The sequence below is a fragment of the Panthera tigris genome, chromosome B1 (genome assembly GCF_018350195.1).
Source record: "Panthera tigris isolate Pti1 chromosome B1, P.tigris_Pti1_mat1.1, whole genome shotgun sequence".
Lineage (NCBI taxonomy): Eukaryota > Metazoa > Chordata > Mammalia > Carnivora > Felidae > Panthera > Panthera tigris.
The window spans coordinates 121,116,738-121,144,386 of record NC_056663.1 but is presented as its reverse complement, the minus strand read 5'-3'; the positions used below and the strand labels follow the sequence as shown (position 1 = coordinate 121,144,386).

The 27,649-nt window shown below is 38.8% G+C and overlaps 1 protein-coding gene across 2 annotated transcripts; it reads left to right on the top strand.

Annotated features, from left to right (window-relative positions):
• Positions 1 to 27,649, top strand: LOC122237704 (secretory immunoglobulin A-binding protein EsiB-like). 2 transcript variants are annotated; one of them, XM_042982701.1, is made up of 5 exons: positions 1 to 126; positions 21,547 to 21,688; positions 21,848 to 21,893; positions 25,816 to 25,902; positions 27,432 to 27,649. In XM_042982701.1, the coding sequence occupies exons 1-5, from the start codon at positions 115 to 117 to the stop codon at positions 27,553 to 27,555; spliced, it is 411 nt and encodes a 136-aa protein (XP_042838635.1). In that variant the 5' UTR covers positions 1 to 114; the 3' UTR covers positions 27,556 to 27,649. The 2 variants fall into 2 exon arrangements, with proteins under 2 accessions (XP_042838635.1, XP_042838637.1); XM_042982703.1 differs by lacking the exon at positions 1 to 126 and adding an exon at positions 21,059 to 21,126.

Here is a 27,649-nt window from a genome sequence, read left to right as displayed (position 1 = left end):
CTCATTTGGGATGTAACTTTATCCTTGAGGAATATCCAAGAAAAAGCCTACCAGGACCATCCTCACTCCAGATGGTATCTCTTCTACATCTGCCTGTTTTGGGGTGGCTGCTACATGATCATGAGGGTAAATGGCCAATACATTTACAATTATTTGTATCTATGTAACCATTCTCTTTCTCACTTTCTGTATAGTATTCAATAAACTACATGAAATAGTCAACACCTTATTGCAAAATAGGCTTTGTGTTAGATGATTTTGCCCACTGTAGGCTAATGTAAGTGTTCTGAGCATGTTCAAGGTAGGCCAGGCTAAGCTATCATGTTCCATAGGTTAGATGTATTAAATGCATTTTTGACTTAACAATATTATCAACTTACATTGGGTTTATTGGGACGTCACCCCATTATAAGTTGAGGAAGATCTATGTTGTCAAATGACAAAACTAAAACACCTTAATAATGAGTTTGATGTCCTTTTTTCAAGGAATATACTCCATGGACTTGGGGAACATAATACCTCATAAGCAACAGAGTGCTGTTCCAGAGGGATTTGGGGAAAGAGCCAGTTTTATAGGGCTTTAGAAGCAGCAAGGCGGCTCAGAAAACCTCTGTTCATTGGCCAAGGACTCTTCAGAAACTTGCACAAACAGGGAAGTCGAGAAATGATATCACAGACTGCACTAAATGTTTACTCTGTTTTACAAACTGGCAGCTCCAGGTGAAGCATCAAGGATTATTTGATATTAAAAATTAAAATCTGTGTTCACGGGATATATCAAGGTCTGTACCATTAAGCATGATACAAGTGATTTTTTTTTTTAAATTATTATTCTGGAGCCTCAAACAAACATTATAACTTCTGTGATTATTATTACCTCCTTTAATTACTTCTAGAACACCGATCTTTGGAAACTCACCTCTTATTTTAAAGAAACAGAAAAAGAAAAAGAGTTTGTTACTCTATTGCATGTTACAAAAGAACTATATAGACTGTGGAATGCAGTTTAAAGATGATATATGCCAACAAATGCCTTGTATTATATGGCGTTGCTGTAATTCAAATTGGTTTTTATTTTGGAAATAAAAGTTCACTGTAACTTTTTTCATTCTCTTCATTACATAATTGTTTTTAAAAATGAAAGGAAAATGTGCAACACAATTTAGTCTTCATTAATTGCTGACTCCGCGGCATCATGTTGTAATTAATTTTGGAAGTTTCTGTTAAAGGTTATGTCATATATTCCGTTAATTGCAATATTCTTTCCTATTTATAAATGTATTTTGATGGGCAATAAAACAAAATGTCTTAAAAGTCTTAAGTAGAGAAAATGTGCTTTACACAGTTGCCTATAAAAAGTGATCTATGTTATCCAAGCAATTCCTACTATAAGCTTCACTCTTGTTGTATGTAATTTTTACTGTCGTGCAAATAAGCTTAGGTAAGTAAAACTAATAGATCACCTTAGAAATTTATGCAACTAATGTAAAAATAATTGATGTTTGCAATGTGTCTTCCTCTGGTTTACAATCAATTTTAAAGCTACATCTGTATAAAAAAAAAGGAAAGAAACAAAGAGAGAAAGAAAGAAAGAAAAGAAAGAAAGGAAGGAAGAAAATAAAGAAAGAAAAGAAAGAAAAAAGAAAAGAAAGAAAGGAAGGAAGAAAGAAAGAAAAGAAGGAAGGAAGGAAGAAAAAGAAAGAAAGAAAAAGAAAGAAAAGAAAGAAAGGAAGGAAGAAAGAAAGAAAAGAAAGAAAGAAAAGAAAGGAAGGAAGGAAGGAAGAAAAAAGAAAGAAAGACAGAAAGACAGAAAGAAAGACAGAAAGCAAGCAAGCAAGCAGGCAAGCAAGCAGCAAGGTAGAAACAGGGCTTGATTGGCTACGAGGTCAGGATTTCCTTGTAAGGCTAGCAGGTCCTGTCTCCTAGGGTAAGAAGAGCTAGGGTAAGATAAAGATAAATTGGAGAATTGTGATTGGTGTGTGTTAGATTTCCTTGACAGTGAGGTGTTTTCTGTAAGTGCAGGCTGGCTTAAGCTTAGATTTGTGCTGTAGGCCCGGCCACTGGGGTGGCTTTCATTTTGTGGGGCCTGACGTATGAATTAACTTGATCAACATAATCCATCTGTTTCATTTGCCTCATGATTTCTAGCTTACCTCGCTTTTCATTTTGAATTCACTTGATCAATATAATCGATCTATTTCATTTGCTTCATGATTTCTAGCTTACCTCGCTTTTCATTTTGCTTTTTTCATAGTTCATTTTCTTCCGATTCATCTTTTTGTCCTATACTGTCTTTTCATCCAAAAGACTTCCTTTTTATAAAACTGGAATTCTAACAGTTACTAAAAATAAAGAAGATTCAAATTCACCACCTTTATATTGTACTACTTTGGAAAAAAAAATAGCCTGGAGTCAAGGATTTCCTCTGTACAGCTATGTTTTTCTTCAGGTGAGGTAGTTTGACTGACTTGGTCTGTGCAAACAGAGGGACAAGGGGAAATAAATCTGGATGTTCAGCATGAAAAGAGCTAATGACAAAGCTATTTTTAGGGATGGGGCTTTGTGTCTTTTCCTATGTTATTTTGTATGGGCGCTTGATATCTCTGTTCTGCGGTTCTTATCTTTAAAAGACAGCTGCTTTACCTCGGGCATAAATCAGAAAAGCAAAAGCGGCTCCCTGTGAACAGCCTGGGCCTGGAGGGAGGATGAAAGGGGATAAAAGTTGAGAGAGGGGAGGGGAAGAATGAAGGACCCTTGGAGAGTCCGCGCTGGGCCAAACCCTGCACGCGGAAGTCCTCTACCCTTCCGAGGAGCCGGGGGCCAGCAGAGAAGCCAACCTGAGAAGAACGAGATGAAGTCCCGGATGCCTCAGAAGCAGAAAAGAAGACCCCAGGCAAGTGACACCTCTGCTTTGGAAGCCAATTCGCCCTGGAAGTACAAGGCGCTTCCTCTGCCTTCCTGGAGTAAATGGGAGGTAGGTGCTCAAATTCCGCGACCCAGGCAGGAGGCACCTGGGGAAATGGACAGGATGTTACCAGTTGTTAAGTCCTAGTCACGTGCAATAGGAACCGCGCTGGAGTTCAGAGTTTACCGATGAAGGAGGTCCGTTTTCTTGGAAAACATATGGAAGAAAGATTTATTCAAGATTACACACGAGTCTGGGATTCCTGAATTAACCCGTTAATTTCTTTAAAATTCGCAAGAGAAAAAAAAAAACACCTCATTAAAATATGGCGAGAAAAATTATTTGACACCAGATTGCTAGCTTTACATTTTTCTTTCCTCTCCTCCCCTCTCTTCTTTCCTTCCTTCTTCCTCCCCCCACACCCCCTCTTCTCTCTTCTCTCCTCTCAGCCTGCCTCTAGGAATTGTATAAACACGGCTTAATTTATGCCAATTTAGCTGGAAAATTGGACGACTCACATCAATTTCAGTTAAGGTGTCCATCGTTTGAAAATTAGCTTTGTACTGAAGATTTAGAACTTTTTTTTTTTTAAAGAAATTCTGTGGGGAAAGAATAAAAATCTGCTACCAGATCTGTTTGCTATCAGTATTTTCAGACCCCTCATATTTTAACATGCTCTTACCTTAAGTTATTAGAGAGTGGATTATATAAAACCCAAGTAAATAAAGGGGATGGGGGCTGCAGAGGTGCTGGATGGGGATATGTCAGCAATTTGGGGATGGCAAATCAGGAGAGGAAAAAGTACAAGTTTATTCTTATTTTAGATCTTGCAGCTAGAAACTTGGGGCCCTTTAAGGAGGCCAGTCTTGATTTATATTACTCCTTCCAGCTGCATCTATCTCTCTGCATTTTTCTCTTGCTTGCTGGCTAACAGACATAGCACTCCAAAGACAGGAAGCGAGAAGCACTTTCAGGGAGCAAGAAATTCAGCTTCCAGCTACACACACACACACACACACACACACACACACAACCACCAGAAACCAAAGGAAGCTAGGAAGAAGTCATGATGTACTCCTAAGGAAAAGAAGCTAGGGGATTTATTAATGTAGAAGTCAGTTTTACAGAATATTCTTGAACAAAAACTATCGTAACCGCTGTGCTAACAAGCAACACTAATGCCCTAGGGAAGGAGAGTACAAGAAGATTACCAGGAATGGTCCTGATTCTGCTTTAGGAGTGAGATCTTTTCTCTAGGGACGAGATAAATAGCCACCCCCAGGATGCTGTCCTCCCTTAATGCACCCCGTTTCATTAGTTCATTGCCACCTAATTACAGCTGAGTCCAAATAAAAACGTAAAATGAATATTATTTACTTACATAGGTTGAATGATACGGGTGGCCTTGGACTGTGAAAGGAGACATGTCACTCTCGGGTTTTTTTGTTGTTATATCTAGGGTTTCCTATCTACTTTGGGTGAATTATCACCAGCCACATGAAAATACACTGACTAAAAAAAGACCGGGAGAAGGTGCACATCTTCCTCTTGTGCGGAGTGCTGATAAAGTTATATGGCTATTTTGTCTGTAGAAAATGCCGATTATTAATAATTCAACAATAGATCTTCAGGGTTCCAAGTGCTTTAAAGTCAATAATGTCTCCAAAATATTTATAATTTGAGACCACTGAAGACTTACCAGGATGGTACAGCAGAAAGTCCCCATCAAAATACCTAAAATACCCACTTTGGCTCTTACAATGCCAACGTTTTATTTTTCATATTTTGGCACGTATAGTAGAGTTAACTAAATGCTGGTGCTGTGTTAGTTCTTCGAGCTATAAATATGAGCTAAAACGGGAGCAATTGTGACAAGGAATAATGACATCACTGTTTTTATTCCCTGTTCACACCTAAATTGGTCCATTTAGCAGCGGGAGAGGTGGAACACTGGGTGCTAATAGGACTCTGCAGGGGCACCTGGATGGTTCAGTCGGTTGAGCATGGGACTCTTGGTTTCGACTCTGGTCATGATCTCGCAGTTCTCGCAGTTCGAGAGTTTGAGCCCCACATCAGATTCTGTGCTGACCGTGCTTGGGATTCTCTCACTCTCCCTGTCTGCCCCTCCTCCGCACTCTTTGTCTCTCAAAATAAATAAATAAACTTAAAAAAAAAAATAGGACTCTGCCTCTAGGAGCTCTGTTGAGTTTTGGCAGGACAGTTTTCCACTGATGGGATTCAAGATGGGAATGCCACATCTTGGGAAGGATTCTAATAGTATCGCCGTCTATGAATTACTACACCCTCAGCAGAAAGTCACAAGGGTCTAAACCTGCTCAATATTTATTTTCTTAGGTCACCCATCTAATATTTGTCTTTATTTATAAATTAAATTTGGATGTCTGATGATAAAGCAGTCATATATTTTTTTCTACTTTCTAAACTAATCTTTTAAAGGTTATTTATATAAGCGGTCTTAAGCAACCAAGAGTCGGTCACTTAACCGACTGAGCCACCCGTGTGCTCCTCTAAACTAAATTTTAATCTTCAAAGCTATATGCAGACGTAGTTGAAAAAGCCCAGTATTTCATAAGGCTCGTAATTTAATACTAGCACTCTTCGCCTCCTTCCTTCTCCTGATTATTGCCCCTCAGAGAAAACCACTTTCAACTTTTAGGCTTTTTCCTGGTGTCCACCGCCATCTTTCTAAATAACATTCATTTCATGCTATTTTGTTCAATTTGTGTGCTATTGATCAATTCTCTATTTCTAACCCCTGCTCTCTTTCCCCTCAAACACAGAATTCTCCTCTCCCCTTTCTAGTATAGCCACAACTTCATTTTTGGCTAAATATTCCGTTTTCGTTATTATGACCATTTAAATAGTAATATAATGTAGGGGAGGAAAAAGTTTTCCTTGGCCCTCTTAGGATCCTTGGTCGAGTCTAAATAATCAAACTAACAAAAACAGGAGAAAAGCATACAAGTGTACTTAATATAAAAGTTTCACGTGACGTGGGGATCTTCATAAGGAAATGACAACCTGAAAAAATTACTGAATCTGAGTGTTTCTGTGCAGGGTTTGATGAAGCGTTGGACTTCACGGACAAACAGGACAAAAGCTATGAGCTAAGTGTAGCCACCTGGGACAAACTCAGCAAGCTTCTCCATTTGGATTCTGGGTCTCAGAGACAAGAATGACCCTTTCCTGTGGGTAGAGCGAGGGTAGCTGTCAGATGAGGGTCTTATGAACTGCTTCAGGGGAGAAGGACGGGAGAAGATCAGAGAAATCTTCCTGCTTCTGCGGTTTCCTCAAACTCTTTCAGCTTAAAATATTCAATAGGCCAAGGTGCCATATTTTGGGTATCCTGTTTTGAACCTCATGATTATCATGCTTATAATTACTTTCTTCTATAACTTTGTTTTCTAGGTAGTTACAATTCTTTTTTTTTTTTTTTTTTTTTTTTTTTTTGGTTAGTTTTCTATGTGCTGATATCTAATTTATTCTGTGTTACTTCACAAAGCAACCTCCTAATATATTCTAGCACTTTGGGTAACCTCTCAGTCCCCCCCCCCTTTTTTTTTTAACATTTATTCATTTTTGAGAGACAGAGACAGAGACAGAGTGGGAGCGGGGGAGGGGCAGAGACAGAGAGGGAGACACAGAATCGGAAGCAGGCCCCAGGCTGCAAGCCTTAGGCACAGAGCCTGAAGTGGGGCGCAAACTCACATGCCATGAGATCATGGTCTGAGCCAAAGTCAGACGCCCAAGCCCAACCGACTGAGTCACCCAGGCGCCCCAGTTTCCCCATTTTCTTGAAGACACACCCTCTATTCTGCTGCTCCAATTTGGGCTTTTTGTCCTCTCCACCTGCTTCCCCGCTGCCTTCCTGGGATTTCCCATCACATCATCCTGGAAATTCCCTTTGCCTTCCTCCTGTTCTAGATTCCTCATTCTTGGATCCCTGAACCCCCCTTCTTCTTAGTTCACTTTCCTGTTCTTGTGGAGCACTCAAACCTGGAGACCTTTGCATATCTGCAAATGGAAACATTCTAATTCTATCATCAGATTTATTTTCCAGTTAGACTGGGTGTAGAATTCTAGATTTGAAATACTTTATTCTTCAGATTTGGAGCGATTGTTCTACTGTGTTCTAGGTAATACAGTTTTGATACTATACATTGGTATATTCTGATTCATGCTTCTTAGTATGTGAAATCTTTTTCCTTTTCTTTTCCTTTCCCCCATCCCCCCATGGAAGCTATTAAAATCTTATTTTCTATAGCCAATGTTGTGAAGTTTCTTAGTGATATGTGTTTATGTTTTTACTTCCCTTATTGTATTATACACCTTTCATCATGTTGTGACCTTTTAGTCTGAAAACTGTGAGAAGATTTTCTTGAATCATTTTTTGATCATTTTCTTCTTCTCATTTTTTCTGATTTCTTCATGGACCTCTTATTATTTGGAAGTCAGATTTCCTGGAAAGGAGCTCTAATTCTCTTTTATTTTTTTGTCTTCTTGTTCTCTGTATCTCTCTCTCTCTCTCTCTCTCTCTCTCTCTCTCGCATTGGTTTCCTGCCAATTTAGTGAAGTTTTAGGACATAATATATTTTAGGAGAGAACATAAATATATTTTTATTGCACCATATATAACCACAGTCTGACAATCATGAAGAAGCTAAAGTTTTGCAGAGAACTAACTACTCCCTAAGAACTAGTGGCTAACCAGATTATAAAAGGCCAGTGACTAAATAGACAATTGGTACAGGATTATCCTTTTTTAATTCAAATATGAAATGATCTCACATGAAAATTTCTGTGAGGCTGACTGACAAAATACTTATTAAATAGTCTAGAAAGGCATTCACACAGTTTAGAATAGGGAAATTATTTCAATTCTCAAGGGAGAGAAAGGAAAACAAAATCAATCACTTGTGTGGAATCTCTACCTTGTCCCTAAGATTAAACTGGTCTTAGAGCACCTGGGTGGCTCAGTTCGTTAAGCGTCTGACTTTTGGTTTGGGCTCAGGTCATGATCTCACGGTTTGTGGGTTTGAGCCCCACAAACATCATCTGTGTTGATGGCATGGAGCCTGCTTGGGATTCTGTCTCCCTCTCTCTCTACCCCTCCACTGCTCTCTCTTTCTCTCAAAAATAAATAAACATTAAAAAAAAAATAAAAAACTGCTCTTAAATATTAGTGGCACTCTTGTGGCCATAAAACATGCAACGAACAGAATACAGACATGTCCTTTTTACTACTGACCTGATTTAAAAAACGCTAGAGTCATTAGAATTTTCTTTTTAATTTATAGGGAAGAGAAGAAAAGTCTAATTTCATTCTAGTTTGGACTCAATTTTTGTAGCCTTCTGTCCATATAATTTTGATTTGAGGGACATTTAAGAATTAATGCTCGGGGTGCCTGGGTGGCTCAGTTGGTTTAGTGTCTGACTCTTGATTTTGGCTCAGGTTATGATCTCATGGTTGAGTTAGGTTCATGAGCGCAACCTGCCTGGGATTCTCTCTCTCCACTCTCTCTGCCCCTCGCTTGCTCGATCTCTTTCAAAATAAATAAATAAACAAAAAAAAATTAATGTTCCCATAACTAATTATTGTAGCTCTTTCTTAGCTAACAGTAGTTTTCAACATACGCACCCACCCCCATGTTAATCAGGACCAGTATTTTTTTTTTTTGAAAGTTTTAAATTTATTTTGAGAGAGAGAGAGCGTGCGCGAGTGAGGGAAGGAGGGGCAGAGAGAAGGAGAGAATCCCAAGCAGGCTCCTCACTGTCACGTGAGACTTGAACTCAAGAACCATGAGATCATGACCTGAGCCAAAACCAAGAGCTGGATGCTTAACCAACTGAGCCACCCAGGACCAATATTTTCTGACACACAGAAAATGTGCCTGATAACACAGGCACACCCATGGATTACAGGCACTGCTGGGGGCTTCCTCTTCCAACATGAAGACCAAGTCTGTCATTCAGGAAGTATTTGCAGAATTTCTCCCACTACTACTGGCTAAGCACTCTCAAGAAGAATAAATATGTAGGATAATGTAGGAGACACACATGTAATTGGAGAAGTCATAGGTCTTCTTTATCTTGCAATTTAACTCAAGATTATTTTTTCCATCCCAAGTTACCTGCCTGCTGATGAGTTATTTATTAGCACTGAGGACATGAAAAAATCATGGGCTGTGAGTAAAGGGTTAACACCAGGATTGGGCTGATGCAAGAGGAAGGACCGCCTCCTCTCTCTGGGTAAGATTGCCTTGGCCACTGCAGAGTTAAGATAAACTGTGGAATGTTGTGTCTCCTGTGCTTTATTTACCCTTCTCTGTGCAAACCGCATGTGGGCTAGGGGTTCTGTGAGTTGGTATGCAGGTCTCAGGATGATATGACTGGAAGAGTTTAAAAGATAGCGGAGGAGCGGAGGGTGGCTTCACTGTGGCCAGTGACCACACATGTGCTCTGTGGCCGCCCCACGAGCTGTGGATGGTGGGTGGCTTCTGGGCCTCCTGATGACATGTGGAGACTGCACTTACTGTATTTCCTGTCCCATTTCCCTCTACAAAGCTCAGCAAATATGGTGTTAGACTAAAGCCTATTGGTGGCTTGCGAGTCTGATTGTCAGTTTGGACTAGTAACGGCCATTGCAGCACCTCCAAGGTGAACTCAAAACTGTTATCTCAGGTTATTTTTGTGTTTTTGGTTTGGTTTGGTTTGGTTTTTTAGTAACTTAAGCTATTTCCATTTTATAAATTACCAATGTATGTCATGTTTTTATATTTCTCAATAACTACTTGAATATTCTAAACTGGTTTTTCTTAAGAATTGAAGCTAAGAACAAAGACAGATAACCAGTAAATTCTGTAAATTCAGTTCAAGGTATATTCCACTCAAACTCACTCATTCAGATATTACATGAACCATAGTATATGAGGCAGTTAGCCAGCAGTAGGAATACGAAAATAAATTTTTTAAAAAGTTTTTAAAATTTATTTATTTGAGAGAGACAGAGACAGCATGAGTAGGGGAGGGGTAGAAAGAGAGGGAGACAGAGAATCTCAAGCAGGCTCTGCACTGCTAGTGCAGAGCCTGATGTGGGGCTCGAATCCACGAAACCATGGGATCATGACCTGAGCCGAAACTGAGAGTTGGACGCTTAACCGACTGAGCCACCCAGGTGCCCCGGAATACAAAAGTAAATGACAATACACAAAACACTGTTTCCTTTGTGGAACTTACAGAATGTGGGTGTGTGTTTTTTAATTGTTGTGTGGATATCATTCATTTATTGAAATTAACATTGTTATGAACACATCATAGAAAAATGCTCCTCACAATATGAAGGTGAATATTGACCATCAATAGGGCAAAGCTGTCTTCAAAAGATAGAGATGTGGGAAACTGTTTCACAGAGGGGCGTGGCTGCTTTCCAACTGCAAGGCGGTGCTATAGAGGAAAAGGAGGATCACCTAATCCACTGGCTGTCATCTACAGGTGGACAGGGGGGCCCAAGGCAGGGCCTGGAGATGAGCTAAAGACTGCTGAATAACCCTCGGTGAGATGGTGCTGGCTGAGTCAAGTCTGTGAGAGCGGGGAGGATAAAGGTCACATGAGAGACACCAGGGGTCTGATCAGGAGGGACTAGTAACTGACTGAATGCAGAGGAAATGAGAAGGGGGTCAGTTGTGAGGCAGAAAATAGGGAATTTAATTTTGGACGAGTTGAACAGTGTTTACTCTTCTCTGGGTCAAAAAATGTTGGTTGCATCAGTGGCAGAAGTTTTGGAAGAAATCCACGAGGCAGAATCAGATACCATCCTCTCATCCTTGGAATTTCGTACATTTTGCATCTTTATTAAAGAGCTTATCGTGCTGTTTTGCAATTTGCTTATATCTCTGCTCCACAACTTTGAAATGCTTGAGAGCAAGGTCTGGGTCATATGTTTATCTTTGTGACCACAGAGTGTAGCACAAATTACCTCCTCAAACTTACAGAATTGGCCATAGTCAGGGACTGAAATCTTGATTCCAGTCTTGTCATCACATAAGGACCCATTTAAAACTAGTTTCCTCCTTAATGAATTTTGTGTTTTAACAGATCTCTCTCAAACAAACTGCAATTTAAAAATAATCTCTGGCTCCTGATCACTGTTGATATAAACACTATACTGGCTAAAAAAAACCATTCCAACCAAGAGTAAAGCAATTTGATGTTTTAGCTTTAGCAATACTATTGTAGTTGAATATTATCTTCACCGAAATAACTTGAGGCTTCCTTTTATTCTCCTTAACATTTATTTTTGAGATTTGTCCCTGTTGATATATCCAACTTCAGCCCATTCTTGCCTAGAAACATTCATTAGAATGTTGCAACCTGGGGGTCTGGGTGGCTCAGTCGGTTAAGGGTCCGACTTCAGCTCAGGTCACGATCTCACAGTTCATGTGTTTGAGCCCCGCATCAAGCTCTGTGTTGACAGCGTGGAACCTGGAGCCTGCCTCAGATTCTGTGTCTCCCTCTCTTTCTGCCTCTCCCTGGCTTGTGCTCTCTCTGTCTCTCTCTCAAAAATAAATAAAAGCATTAAAAAAAATTAAAAAAAAAAAGAATGTTACAACCTTAACACAGCCTTGGTGGTTACCTCTAGGAAACGAGCAGGTAAGAGGTGAGAGTGGATGTGTCATTATTTCTACAATGTTGTATTTCTTTTATTAAAAAAAAACAAAAACAAAAACAAAAACTCTGGAGCAAATATGGCAAAATATAAACCAACCATATATGGCTGGTGGGTGCATGAATAATCTAATCTATGTTCTGTATGTTTGAAAATTACATGCTTTAAAAGATGAAACAGCTGATTTCAAATAGCTCTTTTAAACAACTCCTATAAAAAGCTGTTGATGTATTTACTCATGGAAAAAAAAAAATACCGTGAACTTCTCTTCTAAGAACCGAGATACGAAATATTTGCCCTTAACTTTAGAAAGCAAAACTTTAAAAACATTAGAATATATATAGAATTCTAATTATTGATGATAGAGGAAGAGAGATCATAAAAGATATGAAGCTTTCAAAAACTAAAATTTTGCTACTTAAAGTGACTATGTCATTAAGTCTGTATAGCTGAAATTACCACCTTTATTCAGGTGGCTCCAATGTTTAGTCTAGACATCTGTAAAATTCTCAACACCCGTATCCAACAGTCTGCTTTACAGCACATCTTTGAGCCAGATACAATCCAAACAAAAATCATGAACCCCTGCACCCTCCCTCCTCGACACATCGGAACCTCGTCCTCTTATCCCAATGACTGGAGTCATGCAAGTCAGACACCCACGAAATTTCTTCGTCACAGACACTTACGACATTAGTATTTACTTCTTTCCATGGTTTTTGTTTTTTTTACAGGAATCTTTTTAAGATCGCGTCCACTTTATGAAGCTTATTTCAGTTAAACTAGCATTTTGTCCATAAATACACTTGACCTGATACACAAACTGAAACACAGCCAGTATGTGCAAGTCATGAACAGACCCCAGGGAATAGTCATGCTTCCTCACATTACCTCAAGCACCCTAAGTGACATATGATCACCAGACATATACACTGAGTGAATCCCTGGGCTCTCAGGAAAGTTTAAGTTTTTAATACAATATATGAAAACAAGTTGAAATATTTACCTCGCTCCCCAGTGAAACATCCTGTGTGCTTCGCTTTGGCAGCTGTAGCTCCATACTGCAGTCAGAGTGATATTGTTGAAACACAGAAGTGATTATGTTCCTCCCCAACTCATTGTCTCCCTGTACCACATACCTATTAACATTCCAGAGTTTTCTTGTTGCTGTTAAAATGAAGACAAAAATCCTTTACGTGGCCTTTGAGCAAAACTTTTCATAATTTGTCCTCTATCTCCCTCCCCAGCATCATCTTACCAAAATGAACTCGTAACTCTTGGATATAGAAAAATGAGGAAATGAAACTCCCTCTTCATTCTAGTACTAACCTCAGTTGTACTTTTCCTTGCATATTTTATTTGTTTAAAGTATCTATCTCCCAGGGCATCTGGGTGGCTCAGTTGGTTAAGCGTCTGACGATTGGTTTTGGCTTAGGTCACGATTTCACAATTTGTGAGTCTAGACCTCACAGAGGCCTGCATCGGGCTCTGAGCTGAGAGCTCTGAGTCTGCTTGGGATTTCTCTCTCACTCTCTTGGCCCCTTCCCAGCTTGTTCTCTCTCTTTCTCTCAAAAAATAAATGAATAAACATTAAAAATAATAACAATAAACTATTTCTCTCCCATGCCAAAAGTTATATATGTTTTCATTCTTGTTTTGTTTTGATCTGTTTTTGTTCATTCTGTAACATCTAGCATAGTGCCTGGCTCATTTTTTTTTAATTGAAAAAATGATCCAAAGAGAAAGAAGATAAAGCATCCTCTCAAAAGATTAATATTTACATAGGGCATTTGTCAATGAACCCAATAAAAGAAGGATGTGTAAAAACTCAAGGCTCAAACAATAAAGGGGGAATATAAGTAAGTAACATTTATGTGCTTATGAGAAGAAAATGGAGGCTTTTTAAGATTAGAAAAGACAAAAAAAATGGAAATACATTTATTTTGGAAATGATAGTGACAAAACATTGACCATTGGGTTTTTATTTCTTTATCAGTATTGCCATTTGGGTATGCAGATTGTGGGAAATGGCCTAATTATTCTCTTAGGTTAACCTATATATTTTTTTGGTCCAAATGAATTATATACCTAGAAACAGAAAAAGGTGACTGATGGGGGGCGCCTGGGTGGCTCAGTTCATTAAGCATCTGACATCAGCTCAGGTCATGTACTCATAGTTCATGAGTTTGAGCCCCACATTGGGCTCTGTGCTGACAGCTCGGAGGCTGGAGCCTGCTTCGGATTCTGTGTCTCCCTCTCTCTCTGCCTTCCCCTGCTCGCACTCTATGTCTCTCTCAAAAAAAAGAAAAAAAACGTTAAAAAAAATTAAAAAACAAAAGGTCGCTGATGGGACCTTATATATATATATGTATATATATGGTTAATAATCCCATATATGTATATATATGTATATATATGATATTGCTTTTTATGTTAAAAACATTTTTTTGAACTAGTTTCAAATGTACATTAATGTTACCAGAACAGGCCAACAACTTTTACATCTTCATCATCTGTGTGGGTGGCCAATTAGCATTTCACTTCATTTGTTCTCTTTCCTTTCTCTCCCCACTCAGCATGATGCCTATCATCCCCTACATGCTCCAGTTATACCCCCAAATTGGAATATGTAACAACAGACACTATGATCAAGAAGAAAATCAACATTGGGGCACCTGGGTGGCTCAGTCGGTTAAGTGTCCAACTCTTGGCTTTGGCCCAGGTCATGATCTCTTGGTTTGTGAGTTTAAGTCCTGCATTAGGCTCCACTCTGACAGGAGGGGACTGCTTGGGATTCTCCCTCTCTCCCTCTCTCTCTGCCTTTCCCCTGTTTGTGCTCTCTCTCTCTCTCTCAAAAAAAAAAAAGAAAAGAAAAGAAAAAAGTAAAAGTAAAATTAACACTGATAGAACACTACCATGGAAATGTGACTTCATTCACATTTTGCCAACTGTCCCGACAATGTTCCCCCCCCCCCCTTTGTGTCTCCCAGCTTGTCAATGTAAGTTCCTCAGTTCTCCTTTAATTATCAATCAACATTTGGAGGCAGGGCTTCTAAGGTTTTACTCTCATGTCTTGTTCCTCATCAAGTTTTCTACATCAGCCTTAGTATTCATTGATAACTCCCATCTGAATCAACCATCATACTGAAGGCTGTCAAACGGTGATTCCTTATTTGCATCATTCATTTTACATTTAGTAATTTCCATTCCACTGTAAGGAAGAACTTTCCCTTCTCCCTCTTTTTGTTTGTTTGTTTCAGGACAGACTCATGGATTCCAGTTTTATTTAATGGTTTATAATCTGATAATCTCATTAGGTATTGTGATGCAGAAATTGTCACAGATTTAGCCTGTGGGAGCTCCTTCATGCTGGCTTCTGAATCCTTTTGACATGCCCCCATCATTCATTGAACATTACTTTCAGAGATAAGATGCTCCAGGCACATTTTGTTCATTCCATATTCTAGCCCTGGAAGAGCCATTTCTTGAAGGAGCCTTGGTTTCTTTTGGCAGAGGGTAATATTTAGAAATAAAAGTCTGGGTTCTCAGTGTCATCATTGTTACTGAACTGTTATTGCATCTAGAACTTTTCAGTGAAGAAAGTTAGAAATCTATGTGTATTGTATGTGTGTGTGTGTGTGTGTGTGTGTGTGTATGCATGCATCGATGTATACACACATATTCAATTATAACTATCTGTGTGTGTGTTTTAAATTTGATTTCATGGTGAAATCATCCTATTTTCCTCCTATGCCTTGGGGTTCTTTCTTAAAAATTCTGTATATGTTGCAAATTCCTTCTCAGATAGAAATGTGGTTTTATTAACGTCAATATATCTCCTTATATGCTTAACAATTAACTCGTTTTCTCATTGTAGTAAATTTTCCAGTCACTCAGTAGCTTCCTCTGCATACCACACCGGTCTTACTTGGACCTGGGTTCACTGACATCTCCATGGTGGGCAAAAATGGAAGGACGGGAAAAAAAGATGGGAAGAAAAGAAAAGACGAGAAGTTGGAAAATCCCAACAAGATATATATTTTTAAAAGTTTATTTATTTTGAGAGAGAGAGAGAGAGAGAGAGAGAGCAGGGGAGGGGCAGAGAGAGAGCAAGAGAATCCCAAGCAGGCTCTCTGCACTCATAATACAGAGCCTGATGTGGGGCTCGAATTTATGAACCATAGGCACATGACCTGAGCTGAAATGGAGAGTCAGATGCTTAACTGGCTGAGCCATCCAGGCGCTCCTCAACAGGATATTTGATAATTCACACAGTTCTTGCCAGTTTTTGAATATAACATGATCTATCCTTACTGGATCTCAAACTACCTCGACTCATTGACAACTAACACTGTTGCTGAAGGTAAGAAAGCCTTAGCCACTCGCCCACAGCAACTCTAAGTGAATTTCTATTGTATTGATCTGATATTTCATGATCAGAGAGCCAGAAAGAGTGGTAACAGACATGGGCGTAAATGCTCAGGAAAAGGAGTGTGGTGATCCTTATGAGCCAGCAATGCTTCCAAACAAAATTACAAACAAACCTCATTGTCTTTTTAAATGGAATCAATAGCTGTGATATAGATATTTTAAAAAACATTTTTTCATGTTTATTTATTATCGAGAGACAGAGAGACACAGAGCGTGAGCAGGGGAGGGGTAGAGAGAGGGGGAGACATAGAATCTGAAGTAGGCTCCAGGCTCCGAGCTGTTGGCACAGAGCCCAACACGGGGCTCGAACTCACAAACTGCGAGATCATGACCTGAGCTGAAGTCGGATGCTTAAGCAACCTAGCCACCCAGGCGCCCCAGCTATGATATAGATATTAATAGCGATGATGTAGATATGTTGTTTGTGAATTTTAGCAAAATATCTCATGATGTTTGGAAGACAAAACTAGAAAAATTTAAGCAGAGTGTTAGAACAATTAGGTGAGCGGCTGGTGCTGATTTAACTGTATGGAATTTTCAGTAAGTTCGGGGTATGATCAAGGCACAGAATGCAAAGAATGAAATCCCTTTTTCTGCCACAGTCTGCCCTGTCTCAGGAAAGAAGACTACTATTCACCCTATTTCTCAGGTCATGAGCCTTGAGGTTATCTTTGCTTCTTCTCTTTATCTAACTCTTCATATCTGATTCACCAAGTCCTGTCAGCCCTGTCACGAACGATGAAGAGTCTGAGATTTTACCTGCACAGAAGCTAACGAATCACCTGCCACGGTTTCAGGGATGTTGGTGGGACATGTGAGACCGCTGGCTCAGAGACAAAGGATGGTTTATTACAGCAATAGCAGTAGCCAGAACTTCAGCATTTGTGACAGTTCTCTGAGCCCGATGCCCACAGGGTGATGCCAAGAGAGTCAAGTGATACCTGCACATGCAGTGGGTTGAATTATGGCACAGGGACTCTGATGTTTGGAAATTCAAATCTTTTATAATAGACAGCAAGCCTGTGTAGTGTTTGCTTTGAAGGGTATACTTGTTTTCCAGGGCTCTCATAGCACAGTACTGTAACTTTGTGAAGTACTATAACTGGGTGAAAAACAACAGAAGTTTATTCTCTCACAGTTTGGGGGGCCAGAAGTCCAAAATCCAGTTGTTGGCAGGTTTGGTTCTTTCTGGAAGCTCTGAGGGAGAATCTGTTCCACACCTTTCTCCTCGCTTCTGGTGGGTCTGGTAATCTGGGGTTCCCTGGTTTGCAGATGCATCACTCCAATCTCTGCTTCCATTGTCACATGGGATTCTTCCCTATATGTCTCTGAGTGTTCACGTGGCCTTTTTATAAGTCCAGCAGTCATTAGGTTTAGGGCCCCCCTAACCCAGTATAATGTCATCTTAACTCATTATATCTGCAAATACCCTGTTTCCAAATAAGAAGGTCATATTTTGAGGTCCTGGTAGAGAGAGAGAGGGAAGGACAAATGTCACAGTTTGGTTTTTTTTTTTTGTTTTTTTGTTTTTTTTTTGAGGGAGAGAGAGAGAGCATGAGCAGTGGAGAGGCAGAGAAAGAGCGGGACAGAGGATCTGAAGCAGGCTCTGAGCTGACAGCAGAGAGCCCGATGCGGGGCTCGAACTCACAAACTATTAGATCATGACCTTAGCTGAAGTTAGACGCTCAACTAGTTGAGCCACCCAGGTGCCCCATCACAGTCTTTTTATAATCTAGTCACAGAGGTGATATTTGGGGATGGCTTCATGGTTGTGTGACTTATGCATTTGCATAGAGCTCTGTGCTTTAAAAAAAAAAAAGCCCACACTTGGCTTAATTCTCTGGTTTCTGAATATTCCTAATAATTCTTGAACCAAGGGTTCTATGAGTTCATTTTGTAGTAGGCCCTACAAATGACATATCTGGTGACATCCTATTACTCTTGTATTCTATTGGCTAGAAGTGAATCTCTAGATTCAGCCAGTACTCAAGGGAAAGGGCTTATATGAGATGTCAACACCAGTAGGCAGTGAACATTGGAAGCCATTTTAGAATTTGTCTATCACATTCTGTTCATTGGCTCCAATGATTCATCTTCCGCTTCTGTGCAAAATGTATTGCTCACCCTCTCCCAAGGTGCCCCAAATTCTTATCTGAATATAGTATGACCTGAGCACATAGAATCTCAGCATCTAAACTCTTTGAATATAGTTTTTTTTTTTTCTATCTGTGACCTGAGAGACTAAAGAGACAAGTTATTTTACTCCATACACCCAACATACAATGGTGAGACAGGCTGAGGAAAACTGCCCTAGACATATCAGTTCAATTAGGGGAAAATGGGAGTCACATGTCACAAAGCCACAACCACATGTCTTTTTGAGATAAGCCCTTCTTTACTTTTCTTTGCCCATCCTTTCTATTCATCCTTTTACATATATATATGTATATATACATACAGGTATATATATATATTATATATATTATATATATTATATATATATTATATATATATTATATATATTATATATACATATTATATATATAATATATAATAAATATAATATATATATTATATATATATATAAATATTTTAGAAAGAGAGAGAATGAGCACAAGCAAGGGAGGAGGTAGAGGAAGAGAGAGAAAAAGAGAGAGAATCTTAAGCAGGCTTCATGCTCAGCATGGAGCTCCACTCAGGGCCTGATCTCAAGACCCTGGGATCATGACCTGAGTGGAAATCAAGAGTCAGATGTTGGGCCGCCCGGGTGGCTCAGTCTGTTAGGCATCTGACTCTTGGTTTTGGCTCGGGTCCTGATCTCACAGTTTTGTGGGTTCTAGTCTTGCATCAGGCTCTGCGCTGACAATGTGGAGCCTACTTGGGATTCTCTGTCTTCTTCTCTCTCTCTCTCTCTCTCTCTCTGCCCCTTCCTCACTTGTGCTGTCTTTGTCTCGAAATAAATAGATAAACTTAAAAAAAAAAGTAGAAATTAAAAACAAAAAAAGAGTCGGATGCTCAACCAACTGAGACACCCAGGTGCTCCGTCCTTTTATTTATTTTCATTTTAGCTTAACATTTTTTTAAGTAATCTCTACACACAGCGTGGGATTCAAACTCACAACCCTGAGATCAAGAGCCAGTGATCCCATCTTTTTAAAATTTGTAAACCTTAGCTCAAATTATTCTCTACTCTCCTATTCTTTATGGCATTTATTACCATTCAATATATCATATGTTTTACGTATTTGTTTTATTTATTATCTGTTTCTTCATTTTTTGCCCAGTTATAATGTAAGCTACCACAGGGCAGTGAATTTTGCTTGTTTTGTTTATTAGTTTACCCACAGTGGTTAGAATAGTGTCAGACACCTTCAAGACAAATACTGAATAAATAAAATAATTTCAAAAAGGATTTCAAGAGTTTTAAAACATTCATCTTTTGTGAAACATTATAACATATAGAAATATGTGAAAGGCCACCTGTTCATGAAGAAGAATCAATAGAGATGAGTTTGGATGTCCTGATAAGAGGATAAAAAATTAAAATAAAATACCTCCTTCACAACACCCAGAAAAGACAAAACGCATCTCCAACAACAAAGAACACCACTAATGTCACACACACACACACACACACACACACACACACACACACACAGGTTGACATAGATTTTGTCATTCATTGTTGTGAATAACCAACAATTCCCTAATGAGAAGGGAGATATATCATCATATTTGAAGTTATATTATGGAAATTATTTAGAGTAACACATAACTTATAAGCAACATATATTTATAATATAAATTTAAATAGTTATAATTATACCTTATAATTTTGCCCATATTGTATTACCGTAAGGTTATCATATTCTTTTCTCTCGTATCTTCAGTATGACCATTAAAAATGTTTAGTGATCCATGTTTTGCACTTATAATAATTCTGAATTAAAGTCTGCGAAACTCCTCTGTTATTCTCTGAGTTTTCAATTCCTGATTGATTTGTTTGGCAAAAGACTTGAGTTAAAATAGTCTGTGTTCAAGTTCAGTTCTTGGTATAGGAATCAGTAATTCATTTTTACCTTTCATTCCAGCCACTGAGAGTTGGGTTTTTAGGTTAGAAGCTGCGGTCCTATCTTCTCCTAGAAGTAGGGTCGCACCCAAAAGGGAAGATGTCAATCCCATTGCATTTTCTTCAGAGTATGAACTCCTCCTTACAAGCTGGCTGAGGACAACCAGGGAATGGATCCGAGGCCCCTGGACTGTCCAGGGAGAAGTTTGTGGTCTTGCTGCACTTCCTTCCCCAGTTTCCTGTCAGCCACCGAACCTGCATGAATTGACATCTCAGACGGCATTTTGCTCTGTCTCTGGAAATAGCCATGGCTGTGCTGATTTGGTTATTGGACAATGTAAACTTGCTCTGGGCATGAATCCGTTGCTGAGGTACCAGCTTCTCATAATGGGAAAGGACCTCACTTAGAAGGACTTCTTGAAGAGAAGTGAGTAGCACGTTCAAGCTAGAGAAGGGTGATTCCAAAGTTCCTGCCAGTTCACTGGTTCTTTTACGAAGGATCCTTATACTGTCAACTTAGGCTACTGGTATGGGCTGAATTGTGTCCCTCAACCTCAAATTCATATGTTAAAGTCCTAACCTCCAGTACCTCAGAATATGACTGTATTTGATACAGGATCTTCACAGAGGTAATTTAGTTAAAATAAGGTCATTAGGGTGGACCCTGATCCAACATGACCAATGTCCTTATAAGAGTAGGAAATTTGGCCACAGAAATGTACAGAGGAAAGATGATGTGAAGATACAGGAAGAAGACAGTCATCTAAAGAAAGCAACCCTGCTGACACCTTGATCTGGATTGTGAGGAGAGAAATTTCTGTTGTGTAAGCCACCCATTCTATTGTACTTTGGTAATGGCAGCCCTAACAAACTGTAATTCTCATCTTCCTTTGCCTTCTGGATGCTACTGACTTACCTGGATCTTTTCAGGGAGGAAGCTGAAAGTGTGGTCAGGTCTCCTATTTCTGTAGAAGCAGCTGATGGTATGAGAAGAACAAAGCAAGGCTATGACTTCCCCAGACTGTGGTAGAGCAGGTCAGGAAACTCCCTCCCCATCTTACCTCCCTACCATATTTCTGCCCAAAGAACAAACACATTAATTCTTTTTTTTTCTCTCTTCCTCTTTTGTTTCTGCCTCCATTTTCCCCTTTTAAAAATTGCCAAAATCCTATTGGTCAGCATCCAATCCCAGTTAATTACCCAATCTAGTTATCTTGCATCACCCAAGGAATGTACTGTCAGAATGACTAAAAACATGTTAAAACACTAGTGATAGTAAATATTTTTTCCCAACAGAGACCTATTAAGGGCACACCTTATCTTTAAATCATATACCTCTCATCCTGAAATACCTTTCTTATGGAATATACTCATTGCTTCCACATCTGAACCATACCTGAAGTAGATCCTCACATTATTCTTCCTGTTCCTCTTTTTTTTTTTTTCTTTTTGCAGATCCTGGTCATAATGGGAACCATGATCTCTCTGTTTTATATGTGGCTGTATTCCCAGAGCTTCCATTTCCATGTGGCACATGTTTATGCACGCTTCGGGTATTCAAGTGCCCAGCTTATTGTTGGCCAGAGATACCTGAAAGGTAGCTTCTTTGTTCCTCTGGTGCTCATTTTACTGGGGACTGGGCGGGAGGCAACTTGCTCATTGGATTTCTGTATCTGTAGGTTTATAGAGGATTTTAGCACCAAGCAGTTAACAGACTCCCCCCCCTTTTTTTTCTGCTTTTTGGTTTTATACCCAGGAGCTGGTGTGGTGAAGGATGAAGAAATGGCAATGCATTGGTTTAGGTAAGAAAGATGATATCTACCAACAGCAAAACTGCAAGGTATTCAGGAAGTGCTGAAATATAAAACTTTATGATTTTTAGTGCTTTTTTCCCTAGAACATAAAAAAGATGGAGATATAAACTCTCGTAATGTCAAAGTCTTGGTACCTTCTCTACTTTTTCCACTTTGCAGTGAAGCATGATGATGGGGCTGATGCACTTAAAAATAGTCTTCACAATGTAAGCAAACGCTAGGTTAACTTTATTGTTTTTTTATTTTATTATTATTTTTTTAATTAATTAATTATATTTCTTTTTAATTTACATCTAAATTAGTTAGCATATAGTGCAACAATGATTTCACGAGTAGGTTCCTTAATGTTCCTTACCCATTTAGCCCATCACCCCCCCACAACCCCTCCAGCAACCCTCAGTTTGTTCTCCATATTTATGAGTCTCTTCTGTTTTGTCCCCCTCCCTGTTTTTACATTATTTTTGCTCCCCCTCCCTTATGTTCATCTGTTTTGTATCTGAAAGTCCTTATATGAGTGAAGTCATATGAAATTTGTCTTTCTCTGACGGACTAATTTTGCTTAGTGTAATACCCTCCAGTTCCATCCACGTAGTTGCAAATGGCAAGATTTCATTCTTTTTGATTGCCGAGTAATACTCCATTGTATATATACACCACATCTTCTTTATCCATTCATCCATAGATGGACATTTGGGCTCTTTCCATACTTCAGCTATTGTTGATAGTGCTGCTGTAAACACTGGGATGTATGTGCCTCTTCGAAACAGCACCCCTGTATCCTGTGGATAAATGCCTGGTAGTGCAATTGCTGGGTTATAGGGTAGTTCTATTTAGGTTAACTTTAAAAGAGCTAACTTGGAGCACATGTAACTTTCTAGGTCAAGATTCAGAACACCAGTAATTTTATTAACAGTGTTCTGTGTTAGCACTATCTTGCTTATTAAAATTTTGACCTCTTGACTGTAAAAGACACATTAATTTGAAATTTAAAAGTAGAAATACATATTACTTATTGTTTAGTCCATTTTTTTGGTCTAAATTTTATTCAACTGTTTTATATTCAGTGTTCTAAATTTTTCACAGGAGCTTTCTTGATTTTGATTGCATAGTCTTGGCCTGATGAATCCTCAAAGAAAAATATCCCATGTTATTATATTTTCAGTTTGAGAAAACAAGAGTAACTTTGGAAACATACACTTGAACACCCCACCTCACACTCTAGAGGTTGAAAAAATAAATAAATTGGCTCTGAGATGTTAGAAACTCTATTTTATATGGAGACTGTGGTAGAAAATAAGGACAAGTTAGATACAAAGCAAGAGTCACTTAATATAGAGAACTGGCTTTGAATTCATACAGTCTCAATTTATCTGAAAGTAGAATTTTGTTATGGTACTCTTTAAGCTGTATTGTCCAATATGGCATCCACTAGCCACAAAGATTATTGAGCACAAAATGTGGCTAATTTGAATGGAGATATAAAATACACAATGGATCCCCAAGATTTAATGTGAAGAAAGGAATATAAATTATCTCATTAATAATTCTTTATATTGATTATATGTTGAATGATAATGTGTGACAGGGTTAAATAAAATGTTTAAATTAACTTTACCTATTTCTTTGAGAACTTTTAATATGGTCACCAGGAAATTCAAAATTATGCACAGCTTGCATTATATTTCTATTAGATAATGCTGAAGTGCAGTCTCTCGTGATCCTGAGCAATGTTTGGTTATCTTAGAGAAAAGTGAACACATTTATGACTTTGCCATTACCCATGAACCGATGAGCTCATGCATCTCAGAGGTTGCCTTTCTTCTCTCTAGAATAGTGGTTGACCAAGTTGGCTACTTATTAGAATCCATCCCCCGGGGAGCTTTGAAACATAGTGAGGCTTAGCTCCAGATTGACTTAAGTGAGCAGAAAAAGCCCCGAGTGACTGTAAATGTATGACCAGATCAAACCACTACTCTAGAAATCTACAGTGGTTATAAAGTAAACACGAACCAGCATGGGAAGTCATTTCAGTAACCCATTTCACCACAAAGTTTAAACTGGATGTTCTGATAAAGTTCACCTGCCAAATAACTTTGAGAATCAGGAAGGGAATGACATGGCTCTAGAGTAGCTAAATGCGGTTGGTGACTGACTGTAGGAGGCTGAAGCCCCTGGTACTGGGAGTGTAGGCCACACACCTGCAGCTTTGGCATCACCCGGTGGGCACTTGTTATAAATACAGCATCTGAAGCCCTAACCCAGCCCTACTAAAGCAGAAACTTCACTTTAACAAGTTTCTGGGGGTGACCAGTAAGTACATTAAAGTTGCCCTAAACAACATTTTGGAAGCTAGGTCCTTTCTTGCTTGGGACCATGCAATTAAAGGCCAGTTTGAAAAACCTTTCCATCTTTCAGTGATGGCTTCTCCTGCCAGGAACGGGGTGGGAAAAGCATTACAAAAGCAAGATTTCCACTCATATATTTTTAAAACGGAATTTATAGTTTATAACTTATAAAAGTAAATGTTTGCCTGATGCGGAAACACAGGTGGAAAAAAATCACCTATATCATATAGCATAGTAAAACTACTTTAAACATTTTGATGGGAATTCTTCTAGACTTTTTTCAATTAATATATTTATAATATTCCTTAATTTACTTGAAGATTTCACTATTTTATGTTTAGCCCTTTTCCTAGTTTCTTACTATCACAAACTGTCATTGGAAAGAGCCATTCATATATACCTTTTTGCACATCTGATTTCCTTACCAAAAAAAATAAAAACAAAAATTAAAAAAAATCACTAAAAATAGAATTATCAGAATTATCATTCCTAAAGCTTTTATATGTATTGTAAAACTATTCTGAAAGATTGCCCAAGTCCACTCTAGTATATACTTATAGACTTATCAATATTGTTTTTGATCATTTGCTAATCTTTGCCAACTTGAATAGCACCGTAAGAGGTCTCATTTAAAATTTTTTTTATTTTTATCAATTGTGAAGTTGAACATTTTTTAAAAACATCTGTTGTAATTTTTATTTCTTTTTCTGCAAATTGGCTGTTCATGTTGTCTGCCCATTTCTCCTTTGGATTTATTTTCCTACTCATTTTCCAAAATTTTTATGCATTAAAAATAGCCAACTTTTGTACATTTCCTTGTATTGTATTTCTGACACCTTCCCCCTGCCCCCATCCTAATAATTTGAAAAAAAAAAAACCTGCAAGGTAAGAAGGTAATAATTATATAATCTGTATTGTCCAATATGGTGACTATCAGCCACATGTGGCCATTTTAATTTAAATGAATTAAAATTAAAAATTCAGTTCTTCAGTTGCACTATACATTTCAAGTATTTAATAGTCACGCATGACTAGTAGCTACTGTATTGGACAGAGTAGATATAGAACATTTCTATCTTTGGAGAAAGTTCTATTGGAAAGTACTGGCATATTGCATTTATATTATAGCAATTGGAAATAGTGCTTAAGGATCAGCTTACATTTTACTGAATTCCTAACATTCCCAGATGGTTTTTTCCTGTATTTTGATTTCCTGTATATTTTGGAGATAAGAGTATAATTATTTTGATCTTTGAAAAAGCTGATGAATGGGTTTGGAGCAAATAAGTGATTTAAATATTCTTACTTTTTTTTTTTTTTAAGTACTGTACATGTTTCAAATAAGAGACATTTTTGATGAAAGAGACTTACTAACATTTGGTCTAGATCTATAAGATGGAAGTGATGGTTTCCAATAATGGTTACATATTTGTATTGGCACTGCCCAAGCAGATGCTTTTTCAAGGGACAGTTCTTCATTTTTCATTTTTTTATTGCATACTCACTCCCCATTACCTTTCCAGCCCATATCACCAGTCCCCTTTTCTCTTCCTTTCTTTTTTTAGACAAGCCTCCAAGCAAGGCCATCCCCGTGCTTCCTTTAACCTTGCAGTAGGAAAACTGAAAAACATGACTGGGTCCATGGAAGTAGGGTAATGAAATGAACTGTCTTTTCCCTTCTAGCTGAGATGTCATTCGTCCTAAACCTGCCCCCATATATTACCTGCAATTGACAGACAAAAGCTTTTTATATATAGTTCACTTCCTACTCTTGCCTTTTTATGTGCTTACATTGCTATGAGTTATGATAAAAGTCACAAAGCCAGGGAATCCAAGATTCAAATCTTTGCACAGATTCACTGATTATACTGTTAAGGCATTCTATGAGCTTGAGATGAAAGGCCAGATTATCTCATGGTCCTTACAATCTCCCATACCCTGGATGTACCGTGTTTACGGCCTTGTAGCATTTTCTTTTAAACAGAATGGAACATGCAAGAATATCAGGTAGATAGCTCTATCTGGGCACCAATTCTTCTGGTGTCTATTGTACCAATCCTCTTTTGGTTACTCACAGTCATCAAGAGAAGTACTGCTATTCTCTCTGGAGAAGTTCTTAATGCTTGTGAATAGTTCACAGACTGGGATGGTTATTATACAGCTATTTTGAGGCAGACCCCCAAAAGACCCTATTTTGATAGGGTACCAAAAATAAACCATTAAACTTTCAGCTTTTTTTTTTTTTTGATTAACATAACTGACATATATTCCGTTACCAAGAAATGTGTACAAACGGGGCGCCTGGGTGGCGCAGTCGGCTAAGCGTCCGACTTCAGCCAGGTCACGATCTCGCGGTCCGTGAGTTCGTGCCCCGCGTCAGGCTCTGGGCTGATGGCTCAGAGCCTGGAGCCTGTTTCCGATTCTGTGTCTCCCTCTCTCTCTGCCCCTCCCCCGTTCATGCTCTGTCTCTCTCTGTGCCAAAAATAAATAAAAAACGTTGAAAAAAAAATTAAAAAAAAAAAAAAAAAAAAAAAAAAAGAAATGTGTACAACCAACCCCCTCCTCCAAATTCCATCCCTTAATCGACCTCCGACTGATGGCTGGGCAAGGTCCAGAAAGAGGGCGTCTCAGTGAGGCACTGATGGGTAGGGTGAGCCTTGGGAATTGATAAAATACTCAGGGATATTGGTTGCATGTATTATTGGTAATGAAATTTTGAAATGACCCTTTTGAAGCAGCCAAGTCAAAATGGTATAGTCAGTATGTTCTTGTTATGACTGACGGTTGGTAGTTTCACAGCTGATGGGCAGGCATGTTAAAAGGGGCCCCTCTCCAGTTACCATTTCCAAACCAAAATACAGAATTTGCTGGCAAGAGAAGGGTCTCAGACATTACCTAAGAGTCTTGGCTAGAAAAACTCTTCTAAACAGGGCAAAAAAATTCCGCTGGACTCTAATGTTGTGACACGATTGCTGTGGGTGGCTTTGATTTGATTATGAAGACACTCAAGATAAAACCCAGATGAAATGGCACGTGTTTCCCTCAGTGCCTTAGAATGAGTCCCAACAGGTGTTAACCTGGCCCTTAGCCTAAACACTGGATGTGCAGGTGCTTTTGGTTTACTTTTTCTTAAAGTTAAAAGCTTTACTTTTTCTTTGTACTAAATAACTGCTTCTTTTAGGGATGTAGAGATACTCCTTAACGTTGCTGCAAGACAGGGGGTCCAAGAAGCCCAGGAACTTCTGGAGAATGTTATCTGGACCAGAAGCAAGCTCTTGCCGACTAAAAAAATGAGGGTCTTTTAGCCCGTGTGCTGCTTGCCCTTTAGTTACAGTTTTCTGTGCTGCTGTGTTATCAATTAGCCTAAATCCTTTCAGCAAGGCGTTGCTTGTATTCTCC

Bases quoted from the DNA above. Each gene is read 5' to 3' on its own strand.
- LOC122237704 (XM_042982701.1), top strand. The intron at 21,894-25,815 runs GTAAGAAAGATG...TTCTTTTTTTAG, and splicing joins ATGGCAATGCATTGGTTTAG to ACAAGCCTCCAAGCAAGGCC. The intron at 25,903-27,431 runs GTAATGAAATGA...TGCTTCTTTTAG, and splicing joins ACTGGGTCCATGGAAGTAGG to GGATGTAGAGATACTCCTTA.